Below are 14,572 nucleotides of genomic sequence, written 5' to 3'. Positions count from 1 at the left end.
ATACTGCTCGTTCTGTGCGTGATTTCCTGCAAGACAGGAATGACAGTGTTCTGCCATGGCCAGCGAAGAGCCCAGATCTCAATCCTTTTGAGCACGTCTGGGACCTGTTGGATTGGAGGGTGAGGGCTGGTCCCCCTCATCAGTCTGACAATGAGAGGAACAGAAACAAATCTACGCTGGAGACAAAAACACTTTATTTTACAATGCCAATGCAGCTTTCCCAGATAGTCTATTTACATGTATTGGAAAAGACCACTGCCACAATCGACAGTCTCCGGTACTGTTCTAGCATGTCAGTAACCCACTCACTCAGTATGAACTCATACGTTTATTGACTATTGTACCATTCATTATAACAATAGCATCATTACACTATTATCTGTTGATCATCCTCAATACACATCCTCCCTGCAGTTGGCTAGCTGATGTTGTGTTAGCATTCACAACAAGCTGAGTGGATGTTACAATCATTAGCACAGCGTTGTCCAATCAGAGACTTCCCAGGTGCCACTCTAGGATTATGTTCATTATCTATTGTATGAGATTTGAGAGTATCATCACAGAGAGGAATTGAGAGAGAGAGTGGAAGAGAAAAAGAGAGTGCAGAAGAGGGGAGAGTGAGAGAGAGGGAGAATAAAAGAGAGGGAGGGAGAATGAAAGAGAGGGAGGGAGAGGGAGGAGAGATACGAGTGAAAGAATCCCCACTTAGGCTTTTCAAATTGAAAATAATTTCCCCGAAAAAAGGGACCATGATCCCAAGTGATGGGACGGCTAAATTGCTTATAGCATTCAAACACATTTTGATGGCATTTCCTTTTGGTAAAAACTAAAAAAGGAGAAAAAAAGTAATTTGCTCTAAAAGCACATTATTTTCTTCCTTGCTGCTTTGTGTTGGGAAGCCTGTTGCGGAGTACTCTTTTGACGGCGTCCTGAAAGTGGCGGAGGAATAGGCTATCTTAACGATCCGAGCCAGAGCACTACCTATGGGTGGTTCAATTAAATCAAATGGATTTTAAAGTGACTAGGGACTGGGGCTGGCTGACACGACATAGAATGCAGCGATCAGGGCAGGATGTTCTGAAGTGGATTGAGTGCGCTTCAAAAATCTATCCCCCTTCTATCTCTTTGTTCCCTGGAGTGCCTTTTGAAGCAGACCACACACACACACCACACATACACTGCCATCCACATCCAGAGATCTGTCAGTGTGTTCCTTCTGGGTCAGTGAGGAGAGAACAGCTCCTGTTGGAACCACCCTCTCTGTCTTAGGAGTAATGCTATAATGAAGCTCTATGGGGGCTGGAGTGGAGTATTGGAGTCTGGAGTAGAGCAGTGGTGTCATTAGACATAGCTATGGTTCACACAGACCTCTTAGTACTCAGACGCATTCCTCATCAGCACACATCCCACTACAGTGGCTCGCTCATTCTCTCTCCCTCTTTTTCTCTTTCATCTGCTTTTAACTTCTAAGGCTAGCGTCCCACCTCAACAACTGCCAGTGAAATAGCAGGACGCCAAATTCAAAACAACAGAAATCATAATTATAATTATGATCATAATTAAAATTCCTCAAATATACAAGTATTATACACCATTTTAAAGATAAACTTCATGTTAATCCAGCCAGAGTCTGATTTCAAAAAGGCTTCACGGCGAAAGCACACCTTTCGATTATGTTAGGTCAGCGCCTAGCCACAGAAAAACATACAGCCATATTCCAAAGAAGGAGAGGTGTCACAAAAGACAGAAATAGCGTTAAAATTAATCACTAACCTTTGATGATCTTCACCGGATGGCACTCCCAGGACTCCATGGTAGACAATAAATGTGTGTTTTGTTCGATAAAGTTCATCTTTATCTCCAAAAACCTCATTTGAAATTGGCGCGTTATGTTCAGAAATGCATTGTCTCAAACAAACATCCCGTGAAAGTGCAGAGAGCCACATCAAATTACAGAAATACTCATCATAAACGTTGATGAATGATACAAGTGTTAAACACACACTTAAAGATAAACTTCTCCTTAATGCAACCGCTGTGTCAGATTTCAAAAAGGTTTTAGGGTAAAAGCACACCCTGCCACTATGTTAGGTCAGCACCAAGCCACAGAAAAACATACAGCCATTTTCCAATCGAGGAGAGGTGTCACAAAACTCAGAAATAGCGTTATAAATATTCACTTACCGTTGATGATCTTCATCAAAATGCAGTCCCAGGAATCCCAGTTCCACAATAAATGTTTTTTTGTTCGATTATGTCCAAATACCTCATTTTTGTTCATGCGATTAGTCCAGTAATCCAAATGCACAACGCGCGAGCACTAAGTCCAGACGAAAAGTAAAAAAAGTTACATTACAGTTCGTAGAAACATGTCAAATGATGTATGGAATCAATCTTTAGGATGTTTTTATCATAAATCTTCAATAATATTCCAACAGGACAAATCCTTTGTCTTTAGAAATGAAAGGGAACGCAGCTCGCTCTCACGGCAGCGCGTGTGATTTAGCTCATGGAATACTGCCAAACAAACACCTGGTTCAAACAGCTCTTATTCGCTCCCCCTTCATAGTAGAAGCCTGAAACAAGGTTCTAAAGTCTGTTGACATCTAGTGGAAGCCTTAGGAAGGGCAATCTGACCCCATTTACACTGTATATTGGAAAGGCAAAACTTGAAAACCTACAAACCTCAAATTTCCCACTTTTTGGTTGGATTTGTTCACAGGTTTTGCCTGCCATAAGAGTTCTGTTATACTCACATACATCATTCAAACAGTTTTATAAACTTCATAGTGTTTTCTATCTGGGCCTGAGTAGCAGGTAGTATACTCTGGGCACCTTATTCATCCAAGCTACTCAATACTGCCCCCCAGTCCCAAAGAAGTTAAGGGACTTCTGTCAGTCTCTCTGTTCTCTCTTTTGCTCTCTCTCTCTCTCTGTCTGTCTGTCTGTCTGTCTGTCTGTCTGTCTGTCTGTCTGTCTGTCTGTCTCTCTCTCTCTCTCTCTCTCTCTCTCTCTCTCCCTTTCTCTCTCTCTCTCTCTCTCCACCATGAGTGGAGAGTTTAATTAATTGTTTTCCCTGATGTTTCCTTTCAATTCCAATTCTACAACACAGTCATCAAGCCGAAAGAGCTATTCTGAACAACACTGGGCCATTATGTTTATTTGGCAACAACGAACTTGTCTGAAACAAAGATGAATCAAATCTTATTTTTTCTGATGTGTCCGAGTGGCATAGACTCACAACAATAGACACAGCGGGAACTGAAGAGGAGTCTTGACGGGGTATATGCTCAAATGAGCAGCCTTAGTTTATCAGTTTGTTTGTGCTTTCTGGTACAGACTAACCTGTTCTTTGACACTGAGGTGGTCCACAATGGGGGGATTCCTAACGAAACTAGAACACAACAGGACCATGATCTTTTTCATTCTCATGAAATTGTATCCATAGAAAGGTCCTTTGGGGGAAGGATTGTTGACATATATTTGACATTTGTATCTTAAAGCATAATTCAAAAATATATATTATTTGAATTTGGAATATGTGTGAAATGTTGGCCTTACCTAGGCCTTCTTTATTCATGTTTATGTTTTTCAATATTCATATATTAATGTAAGAAAATTGTTATTGCAATTAAACTACTACTCATTGCAGAGCAAGCGATAACGCTTCATATGACGCAAATCTTTTCTTTTTAGAACTTACAGATGAAACATTATGGTGTCTTATGGGTAAGGCCAAAATGTCACAAATGTCCTAACTTCAATTAATTATTCCTCAGTTTTGCTTTAAGATACAAATGACAAACATTTAGTCAAAATCCCCAAAATCCCCAAAATCATGGTCCTGTTTTCATCTAGATTTTTGATGAATCACCCAATACATACAGTACAATTTGTGATGCACATTCTGCCATACTGTAAGATGTACATCTAGTTGATAAGTATGCCCACATTCCGTTACATATTCTGCGTATTCTGTGTCCAGTGCATGTAGTTTATGTATTCAGTGATAGTAGCCCATTCCCTCATGGCATTTGGAAACGACTATATGGTCTTTGCTGTCTCAACCAGAGCGAGCTGGATCCTGCACTGCCTTTCCCACCGCATTCAGTAGACCGAAGCAGTGGAGTTCAGAGGTGCTACACAAACCCCCCGATTAGGTTCCAGTCAGGCTTCCTGGCTGATTACAGAGCGCCTCATCACTTAGCCGGAGTGGAACAGGTTATCCTCAAGAGCTGCTGGTGGCAATCAGGCCAGGTCTCAAAGGGTGTGTGGCTTTTGCTGACTGCTGAAGTGAGACGGTGTTACCACGAGCTAGCTGTGATTCCATTGGTATTACAAGTAAATGTGTAAAGAGAGGTATGGAAAAAAGTTCAGAGGTCATTTGCAGTATGAATAAGCCTTATGACTGCTTAGGTGTACTGGCAGTGCAGATCTAGAGGTCAGAACAGGGGTTTTGAACTGCTGTCAGTGTGTGCATGGTTTTCCCCACCCAGCACTAACACAGCTGATTCAAATAATCTACAAATTGTGGTCTTCGATGAAGACCAGTTAGTTAAATCAAGTATGTTAGAGCTGGGCTGGAACAAAAGCCTGCCTGCGATGCAGCTCTCGAGGACAAAGGAAGGACGTCAGCTCTGTATGACTGGGTGGGGCTCGCAGCATTTTACTATGGGTAATTATTTTACAGGAAATAATTCAAAAGTGATTACCAAACATACAGAAATGGGACTGGAAGGTACTAGAGCAGAATCCTCTATTGTAAACATTAATTTGTGGCTTGTAAAGCAATGATCTGGTATTGGATAATTCACTTTGATCTTTATAGACGCCACAGGTGCAAACATGCCCGGTGGTAGATGACTGACAAGATGTGCTGAGCTGCAGTTTTCTTTTATTCTGAGGACTTGTGTTCGATGTTCATTGTTACATTTACATTTACATTTAAGTCATTTAGCAGACGCTCTTATCCAGAGCGACTTACAAATTGGTGAATACACCTTCTGACATCCAGTGGAACAGCCACTTTACAATAGTGCATCTAAATCATTAAGGGGGGGTGAGGGGGTGAGAAGGATTACTTATCCTATCCTAGGTATTCCTTGAAGAGGTGGGGTTTCAGGTGTCTCCGGAAGGTGGTGATTGACTCCGCTGTCCTGGCGTCGTGAGGGAGTTTGTTCCACCATTGGGGGGCCAGAGCAGCGAACAGTTTTGACTGGGCTGAGCGGGAACTGTACTTCCTCAATGGTAGGGAGGCGAGCAGGCCAGAGGTGGATGAACGCAGTGCCCTTGCTTGGGTGTAGGGCCTGATCAGAGCCTGGAGGTACTGCGGTGCCGTTCCCCTCACAGCTCCGTAGGCAAGCACCATGGTCTTGTAGCGGATGCGAGCTTCAACTGGAAGCCAGTGGAGAGAGCGGAGGAGCGGGGTGACGTGAGAGAACTTGGGAAGGTTGAACACCAGACGGGCTGCGGCGTTCTGGATGAGTTGTAGGGGTTTAATGGCACAGGCAGGGAGCCCAGCCAACAGCGAGTTGCAGTAATCCAGACGGGAGATGACAAGTGCCTGGATTAGGACCTGCGCCGCTTCCTGTGTGAGGCAGGGTCGTACTCTGCGGATGTTGTAGAGCATGAACCTACAGGAACGGGCCACCGCCATGATGTTGGTTGAGAATGACAGGGTGTTGTCCAGGATCACGCCAAGGTTCTTAGCGCTCTGGGAGGAGGACACAATGGAGTTGTCAACCGTGATGGCGAGATCATGGAACGGGCAGTCCTTCCCCGGGAGGAAGAGCAGCTCCGTCTTGCCGAGGTTCAGCTTGAGGTGGTGATTCGTCATCCACACTGATATGTCTGCCAGACACGCAGAGATGCGATTCGCCACCTGGTCATCAGAAGGGGGAAAGGAGAAGATTAATTGTGTGTCGTCTGCATAGCAATGATAGGAGAGACCATGTGAGGTTATGACAGAGCCAAGTGACTTGGTGTATAGCGAGAATAGGAGAGGGCCTAGAACAGAGCCCTGGGGGACACCAGTGGTGAGAGCGCGTGGCGAGGAGACAGATTCTCGCCACGCCACCTGGTAGGAGCGACCTGTCAGGTAGGACGCAATCCAAGCGTGGGCCGCGCCGGAGATGCCCAACTCGGAGAGGGTGGAGAGGAGGATCTGATGGTTCACAGTATCGAAGGCAGCCGATAGGTCTAGAAGGATGAGAGCAGAGGAGAGAGAGTTAGCTTTAGCAGTGCGGAGCGCCTCCGTGATACAGAGAAGAGCAGTCTCAGTTGAATGACTAGTCTTGAAACCTGACTGATTTGGATCAAGAAGGTCATTCTGAGAGAGATAGCGGGAGAGCTGGCCAAGGACGGCACGTTCAAGAGTTTTGGAGAGAAAAGAAAGAAGGGATACTGGTCTGTAGTTGTTGACATCGGAGGGATCGAGTGTAGGTTTTTTCAGAAGGGGTGCAACTCTCGCTCTCTTGAAGACGGAAGGGACGTAGCCAGCGGTCAGGGATGAGTTGATGAGCGAGGTGAGGTAAGGGAGAAGGTCCCCGGAAATGGTCTGGAGAAGAGAGGAGGGGATAGGGTCGAGCGGGCAGGTTGTTGGGCGGCCGGCCGTCACAAGAAGCGAGATTTCATCTGGAGAGAGAGGGGAGAAAGAGGTCAGAGCACAGGGTAGGGCAGTGTGAGTAGAACCAGCGGTGTCGTTTGACTTAGCAAACGAGGATCGGATGTCGTCGACCTTCTTTTCAAAATGGTTGACGAAGTCATCTGCAGAGAGGGAGGAGGGGGGAGGGGGAGGAGGATTCAGGAGGGAGGAGAAGGTGGCAAAGAGCTTCCTAGGGTTAGAGGCAGATGCTTGGAATTTAGAGTGGTAGAAAGTGGCTTTAGCAGCAGAGACAGAGGAGGAAAATGTAGAGAGGAGGGAGTGAAAGGATGCCAGGTCCGCAGGGAGGCGAGTTTTCCTCCATTTCCGCTCGGCTGCCCGGAGCTCTGTTCTGTGAGCTCGCAATGAGTCATCGAGCCACGGAGCGGGAGGGGAGGACCGAGCCGGCCTGGAGGATAGGGGACATAGAGAGTCAAAGGATGCAGAAAGGGAAGAGAGGAGGGTTGAGGAGGCAGAATCAGGAGAAAGGTTGGAGAAGGTATGAGCAGAGGGAAGAGATGATAGGATGGAAGAGGAAAGAGTAGCGGGGGAGAGAGAGCGAAGGTTGGGACGGCGCGATACCATCCGAGTAGGGGCAGTGTGGGAAGTGTTGGATGAGAGCGAGAGGGAAAAGGATACAAGGTAGTGGTCGGAGACTTGGAGGGGAGTTGCAGTGAGGTTAGTGGAAGAACAGCATCTAGTAAAGATGAGGTTGAGCGTATTGCCTGCCTTGTGAGTAGGGGGAAGGTGAGAGGGTGAGGTCAAAAGAGGAGAGGAGTGGAAAGAAGGAGGCAGAGAGGAATGAGTCAAAGGTAGACGTGGGGAGGTTAAAGTCGCCCAGGACTGTGAGAGGTGAGCCGTCCTCAGGAAAGGAGCTTATCAAGGCATCAAGCTCATTGATGAACTCTCCGAGGGAACCTGGAGGGTGATAAATGATAAGGATGTTAAGCTTGAAAGGGCTGGTAACTGTGACAGCATGGAATTCAAAGGAGGCGATAGATAGATGGGTAAGGGGGAGAGAGAGAATGACCACTTGGGAGAGATGAGGATCCCGGTGCCACCACCCCGCTGACCAGAAGCTCTCGGGGTGTGCGAGAACACGTGGGCGGACGAAGAGAGAGCAGTAGGAGTAGCAGTGTTATCTGTGGTGATCCATGTTTCCGTCAGTGCCAGGAAGTCGAGGGACTGGAGGGAGGCATAGGCTGAGATGAACTCTGCCTTGTTGGCCGCAGATCGGCAGTTCCAGAGGCTACCGGAGACCAGGAACTCCACGTGGGTCGTGCGCGCTGGGACCACCAGATTAGGGTGGCCGCGGCCACGCGGTGTGGAGCGTTTGTATGGTCTGTGCAGAGAGGAGAGAACAGGGATAGATAGACACATAGTTAACAGGGTACAGAAGAGGCTACGCTAATGCAAAGGAGATTGGAATGACAAGTGGACTACACGTCTCGAATGTTCAGAAAGTTAAGCTTACGTAGCAAGAATCTTATTGACTAAAATGATTGAAATGATACAGTACTGCTGGAGTAGGCTAGCTGGTAGTGGCTGCGATGTTGACACTACACTAATCAAGTCGTTCCGTCGAGTGTAATAGTTTCTACAGTGCTGCTATTCGGGGGCTAGCTGGCTAGCTAGCAGGTTAATTGCGTTGCGTTACTTTAAAAGAACGACAATAGCTGGCTAGCTAACCTAGAAAATCGCTCTAGGCTACACAATTGTCTTAGATACAAAGACGGCTATGTAGCTAGCTAGCTACGATCAAACAAAAGAGACTGTGTGTTCATCAGGACAAATTGTTGTGTCTATGTCACCATTTACAGTCTCGGCCAAATGATATCCTTATAATTGCTGTTTTACATATGAACCAATATATCCATGTTTTCTAATGTGCTTTATCTGTACCATTTTGTAAAGGCATCGGAAAAGCCCAGAGCAGGGTTTGGTTCATTCCACATATGGCAGAATGCACTCTTCAGTCCACTGTACATCACACAGTCTCTCTCAGCTATAACAACACAAAACAGAATGTTCTAGTCAGCTGCTAGCCACCTATTCACAGCCAAAGAGACATTACCACCACAATGTGATGTCATAAATTGCAGCCGTAATGAAAAAGGCTGGGCGCAAATGAGCCAGTGTGGTGCTCAAACACTTTTAATTGTCTCTTTTGCAGTCGCAGTGATCCTATTGTGCTTTGTTATTAAGAAATATGGTTTCCACATGGAATGGGCCAGAGCGTTTAATATGTATAATGCTGTTATCCCAGAGATATGTTTACTATTGAACATTAAACCGATTTGATATAATATTTTCATGTCCACACCACATTTCTATGTGATGGACAGAATAACTATTATTTCACAAACCAATCTAGTGGAAAGGCAAAACTAATGTCGATGAAACATTTTCCCATAACTCTCAAGGTTTATTCTTTGTTGTGACTGGATGTCGAGGGAGCTGTGTCTTTCTCAGGTCTGAGTTCAGTCTGGAGGTTAAATCCTGCTCTGTGCTTTGAGTGTTTTGTCTGATCTGGGACCAGCGCAGAGACATTCCCTCTCTCTCAGGCAGTGACACAGAGAGCTCTGCGGTGTCCAGAGCTACCGATTAAATATTTATGCAGGTTTTATGAAGTGGTGATGCCGGTGCTCCATCTGAAGTGACACACGCTGTATTCATCACCCCTTTGTCTCAGAGAGAAAATGGGAAGAGGGGAAATAAACTGATCTTCATCCGTTCTCTCCCCTCATCTGGAAGAGTAATGTGGTGAATATGGCTGAGTCTCTATCTGTCTTCATCCATTCTCTCCCCTCATCTGGAAGAGTAATGTGGTGAATATGGCTGAGTCTCTATCTGTCTTCATCCGTTCTCTCCCCTCATCTGGAAGAGTAATGTGGTGAATATGGCTGAGCCTCTATCTGTCTTCATCCGTTCTCTCCCCTCATCTGGAAGAGTAATGTGGTGAATATGGCTGAGCCTCTATCTGTCTTCATCCGTTCTCTCCCCTCATCTGGAAGAGTAATGTGGTGAATATGGCTGAGTCTCTATCTGTCTTCATCCGTTCTCTCCCTCATCTGGAAGAGTAATGTGGTGAATATGGCTGAGCCTCTATCTGTCTTCATCCGTTCTCTCCCCTCATCTGGAAGAGTAATGTGGTGAATATGGCTGAGCCTCTATCTGTCTTCATCCATTCTCTCCCCTCATCTGGAAGAGTAATGTGGTGAATATGGCTGAGTCTCTATCTGTCTTCATCCGTTCTCTCCCCTCATCTGGAAGAGTAATGTGGTGAATATGGCTGAGCCTCTATCTGTCTTCATCCGTTCTCTCCCCTCATCTGGAAGAGTAATGTGGTGAATATGGCTGAGTCTCTATCTGTCTTCATCCGTTCTCTCCCCTCATCTGGAAGAGTAATGTGGTGAATATGGCTGAGCCTCTATCTGTCTTCATCCGTTCTCTCCCCTCATCTGGAAGAGTAATGTGGTGAATATGGCTGAGCCTCTATTTGTCTTCATCCGTTCTCTCCCCTCATCTGGAAGAGTAATGTGGTGAATATGGCTGAGCCTCTATTTGTCTTCATCCGTTCTCTCCCCTCATCTGGAAGAGTAATGTGGTGAATATGGCTGAGCCTCTATTTGTCTTCATCCGTTCTCTCCCCTCATCTGGAAGAGTAATGTGGTGAATATGGCTGAGTCTCTATCTGTCTTCATCTGTTCTCTCCCCTCATCTGGAAGAGTAATGTGGTGAATATGGCTGAGCCTCTATCTGTCTTCATCCGTTCTCTCCCCTCATCTGGAAGAGTAATGTGGTGAATATGGCTGAGCCTCTATCTGTCTTCATCCGTTCTCTCCCCTCATCTGGAAGAGTAATGTGGTGAATATGGCTGAGCCTCTATCTGTCTTCATCCGTTCTCTCCCCTCATCTGGAAGAGTAATGTGGTGAATATGGCTGAGCCTCTATCTGTCTTCATCCGTTCTCTCCCCTCATCTGGAAGAGTAATGTGGTGAATATGGCTGAGCCTCTATCTGTCTTCATCCGTTCTCTCCCCTCATCTGGAAGAGTAATGTGGTGAATATGGCTGAGTCTCTATCTGTCTTCATCCGTTCTCTCCCCTCATCTGGAAGAGTAATGTGGTGAATATGGCTGAGCCTCTATTTGTCTTCATCCGTTCTCTCCCCTCATCTGGAAGAGTAATGTGGTGAATATGGCTGAGCCTCTATCTGTCTTCATCCGTTCTCTCCCCTCATCTGGAAGAGTAATGTGGTGAATATGGCTGAGTCTCTATCTGTCTTCATCCGTTCTCTCCCCTCATCTGGAAGAGTAATGTGGTGAATATGGCTGAGCCTCTATCTGTCTTCATCCGTTCTCTCCCCTCATCTGGAAGAGTAATGTGGTGAATATGGCTGAGCCTCTATCTGTCTTCATCCGTTCTCTCCCCTCATCTGGAAGAGTAATGTGGTGAATATGGCTGAGTCTCTATCTGTCTTCATCCGTTCTCTCCCCTCATCTGGAAGAGTAATGTGGTGAATATGGCTGAGCCTCTATCTGTCTTCATCCGTTCTCTCCCCTCATCTGGAAGAGTAATGTGGTGAATATGGCTGAGCCTCTATTTGTCTTCATCCGTTCTCTCCTCATCTGGAAGAGTAATGTGGTGAATATGGCTGAGCCTCTATTTGTCTTCATCCGTTCTCTCCCCTCATCTGGAAGAGTAATGTGGTGAATATGGCTGAGCCTCTATTTGTCTTCATCCGTTCTCTCCCCTCATCTGGAAGAGTAATGTGGTGAATATGGCTGAGCCTCTATTTGTCTTCATCCGTTCTCTCCCCTCATCTGGAAGAGTAATGTGGTGAATATGGCTGAGCCTCTAGCTGTCTTCATCCGTTCTCTCCCCTCATCTGGAAGAGTAATGTGGTGAATATGGCTGAGTCTCTATCTGTCTTCATTCGTTCTCTCCCCTCATCTGGAAGAGTAATGTGATGAATATGGCTGAACCTCTATCTGTCTTCATCCGTTCTCTCCCCTCAACTGGAAGAGTAATGTGGTGAATATGGCTGAACCTCGATCTGTCAGATGACAAGTGAATTTGTTGAGCAAATATATATATTTTCTCTCTCTCTCTCTCTCTCTCTCTCTCTCTCTCTCTCTCTCTCTCTCTCTCTCTCTCTCTCTCTCCCTCTCTCAGGGTGATGACGTCCTGACAGTCATCAAAATGAAGGCGCAGTGGCCTGCCTGGCAACCCTTGAATGTGTGAGTAGTCCAGCGGTAACCTCCTCTATCATCTCTCTCTGTTTCTCTCACTCTTTCTCTGACGAACTCACTCACACTTTCTCACGAGGGACTGACCAATTCTGCAGCAACGTCCTTTATTCCTTCTTCTCTCTCCTTTCTATATGCGACCCTCACCCTTCTTCTTCTCTCTCCTTTCTATATGCCACCCTCACCCTTCTTCTTCTCTCTCCTTTCTATATGCCACCCTCACCCTTCTTCTTCTCTCTCCTTTCTATATGCCACCCTCACCCTTCTTCTTCTCTCTCCTTTCTATATGCCACCCTCACCCTTCTTCTTCTCTCTCCTTTCTATATGCCACCCTCACCCTTCTTCTTCTCTCTCCTTTCTACATGTGACCCTCACCCTTCTTCTCTCTCCTTTCTATATGCCACCCTCACCCTTCTTCTTCTCCCTCCTTTCTATATGCCACCCTCACCTTCTTCTTCTCTCTCCTTTCTATATGCCACCCTCACCTTCCTCTTCTCTCTCCTTTCTATATGCCACCTGCACCCTTCTTCTTCTCTCTCCTTTATATATGCAACCCTCACCCTTCTTCTTCTCCCTCCTTTCTATATGCCACCCTCACCTTCTTCTTCTCTCTCCTTTCTATATGCCACCCTCACCTTCTTCTTCTCTCTCCTTTCTATATGCCACCTGCACCCTTCTTCTTCTCTCTCCTTTATATATGCAACCCTCACCCTTCTTCTTCTCCCTCCTTTCTATATGCAACCCTCACCCTTCTTCTTCTCCCTCCTTTCTATATGTGACCCTCACCCTTCTTCTTCTCTCTCCTTTCTACATGTGACCATCACCCTTCTTCTTCTCTCTCCTTTCTACATGTGACCCTCACCCTTCTTCTCTCTCCTTTCTATATGCCACCCTCACCCTTCTTCTTCTCCCTCCTTTCTATATGCCACCCTCACCTTCTTCTTCTCTCTCCTTTCTATATGCCACCCTCACCTTCTTCTTCTCTCTCCTTTCTATATGCCACCTGCACCCTTCTTCTTCTCTCTCCTTTATATATGCAACCCTCACCCTTCTTCTTCTCCCTCCTTTATATATGCCACCCTCACCTTCTTCTTCTCTCTCCTTTCTATATGCCACCCTCACCCTTCTTCTTCTCCCTCCTTTCTATATGCCACCTTCACCTTCTTCTTCTCTCTCCTTTCTACATGCGACCCTCACCCTTCTTCTTCTCTCTCCTTTCCATATGCCACCCTCACCCTTCTTCTCTGTCCTTTCTATATGCCACCCTCACCTTCTTCTTCTCTCTCCTTTCTATATGCCACCCTCACCCTTCTTCTTCTCCCTCCTTTCTATATGACACACTCACCTTCTTCTTCTCTCTCCTTACTATATGCCATCCTCACCCTTCTTCTTCTCTCTCCTTTCTATATGCAACCATCACCTTCTTCTTCTCTCTCCTTTCTATATGCCACTCTCACCTTCTTCTTCTCTCTCCTTTCTATATGCCACCCTCACCCTTTTTCTTCTCTCTCCTTTCTATATGCCACTCTCACCTTCTTCTTCTCTGTCCTTTCTATATGCCACTCTCACCTTCTTCTTTCTATATGCCACCCTCACCCTTCTTCTTCTCTCTCCTTTATATATGCCACTCTCACCCTTCTTCTTCTCTCTCCTTTCTATATGCCACCCTCACCCTTCTTCATCTCGCTCGTTCCATGTTTTCTCTATTTTCACAAATGCATGTTATACCACACTGCAAGGTCTTCTTCATCGCTCATCTACTCACGCTGAATCATGCCTCCCAAGCACACAAATGCGGTGCCTTGCAGCCACTCAAAAGCATATGGCCTGAATCTGCTTTCTCATCTCCACCTGCACCAAGTTGATCAGTGTAACTAGGCTTCCTTTAGACTCCTACATGCATAAACCTTAATTTCATCTCTTATTTAGGAGAAAAACAAGGAGCTAGTTATCACATGAAGCACAGCGAGAAAAGCATCCTCAATGTAAAAAACACTCTCACATAGGATCTGAGTGTGAGACTCCAAAGAGAGCTTCCAAAGGCAGCCACAGCTGGGGACAGAGCCAATCAAATACACAGAGGGTAATTAGCTCACTATCTTGTTTATATGCCAGCAAATTAATTGTATCATAAAGTGGTTGTGTAAATGCAGAGGAAATCAAATCAACTGGTTTAGAGGATGGGTGGTAGGAAAGGGAGGATGAGAGGAGGGGAAGAGGAGAGGAGGAGGTGGGGGTTCTTGATTGTAGTGTGATGTGGAAATGTACACATTCTGTTTGTACATGAGGTTCTTCCTTGAAAGTAGGGTGCAGAAATGGTTAATTGCTCCTGCAGTTGAAGGATGTTTGTTTTTATTCTTTAAAATGAGTCTGTTGGGATTGCATGTGATTTTGCTTAGTACATGTTCGTATATGTTTTTGAATGTGTTTATAAATGTTGTTTGTACGTGTTTGTACATGTGATTCATCAAGTGTGTGTGTGTGTGTGTGTGTGTGTGTGTGTGTGTGTGTGTGTGTGTGTGTGTGAATTAGTGAAGGGGGCTTATGTTACTGCACTTGTGTGTACATGTTACTGCACTTGTGTGTACATGTATGTGTGTGGGTTAAGAGGGTGTATGCTTTGATGATGATTGATAGATCTCCTGGAGGGGTTTTTCTCCATCAAGGTTAATGGCCTCCTGC

General features: G+C 45.7%; 1 protein-coding gene across 4 annotated transcripts in view; it reads left to right on the top strand.

The window, feature by feature from the left end:
- Positions 1-14,572, top strand: part of LOC135550115 (spondin-1-like) — a 134,186-nt gene that overhangs the window by 103,439 nt on the left and 16,175 nt on the right. For all 4 annotated transcript variants that reach the window (XM_064980645.1, XM_064980628.1, XM_064980636.1 and 1 more), the window contains exon 7: positions 11,817-11,881. In XM_064980645.1, the coding sequence (XP_064836717.1) occupies positions 11,817-11,881 (65 nt within the window). The remainder of the gene's footprint in view (positions 1-11,816; positions 11,882-14,572) is intronic.

Source organism: Oncorhynchus masou, chromosome 1 (assembly GCF_036934945.1).
Source record: "Oncorhynchus masou masou isolate Uvic2021 chromosome 1, UVic_Omas_1.1, whole genome shotgun sequence".
In the NCBI taxonomy this organism is placed as follows: domain Eukaryota; kingdom Metazoa; phylum Chordata; class Actinopteri; order Salmoniformes; family Salmonidae; genus Oncorhynchus; species Oncorhynchus masou.
The sequence above is the reverse complement of the archived record's forward strand: the minus strand, read 5'-3'. Positions and strand labels throughout refer to the sequence as shown.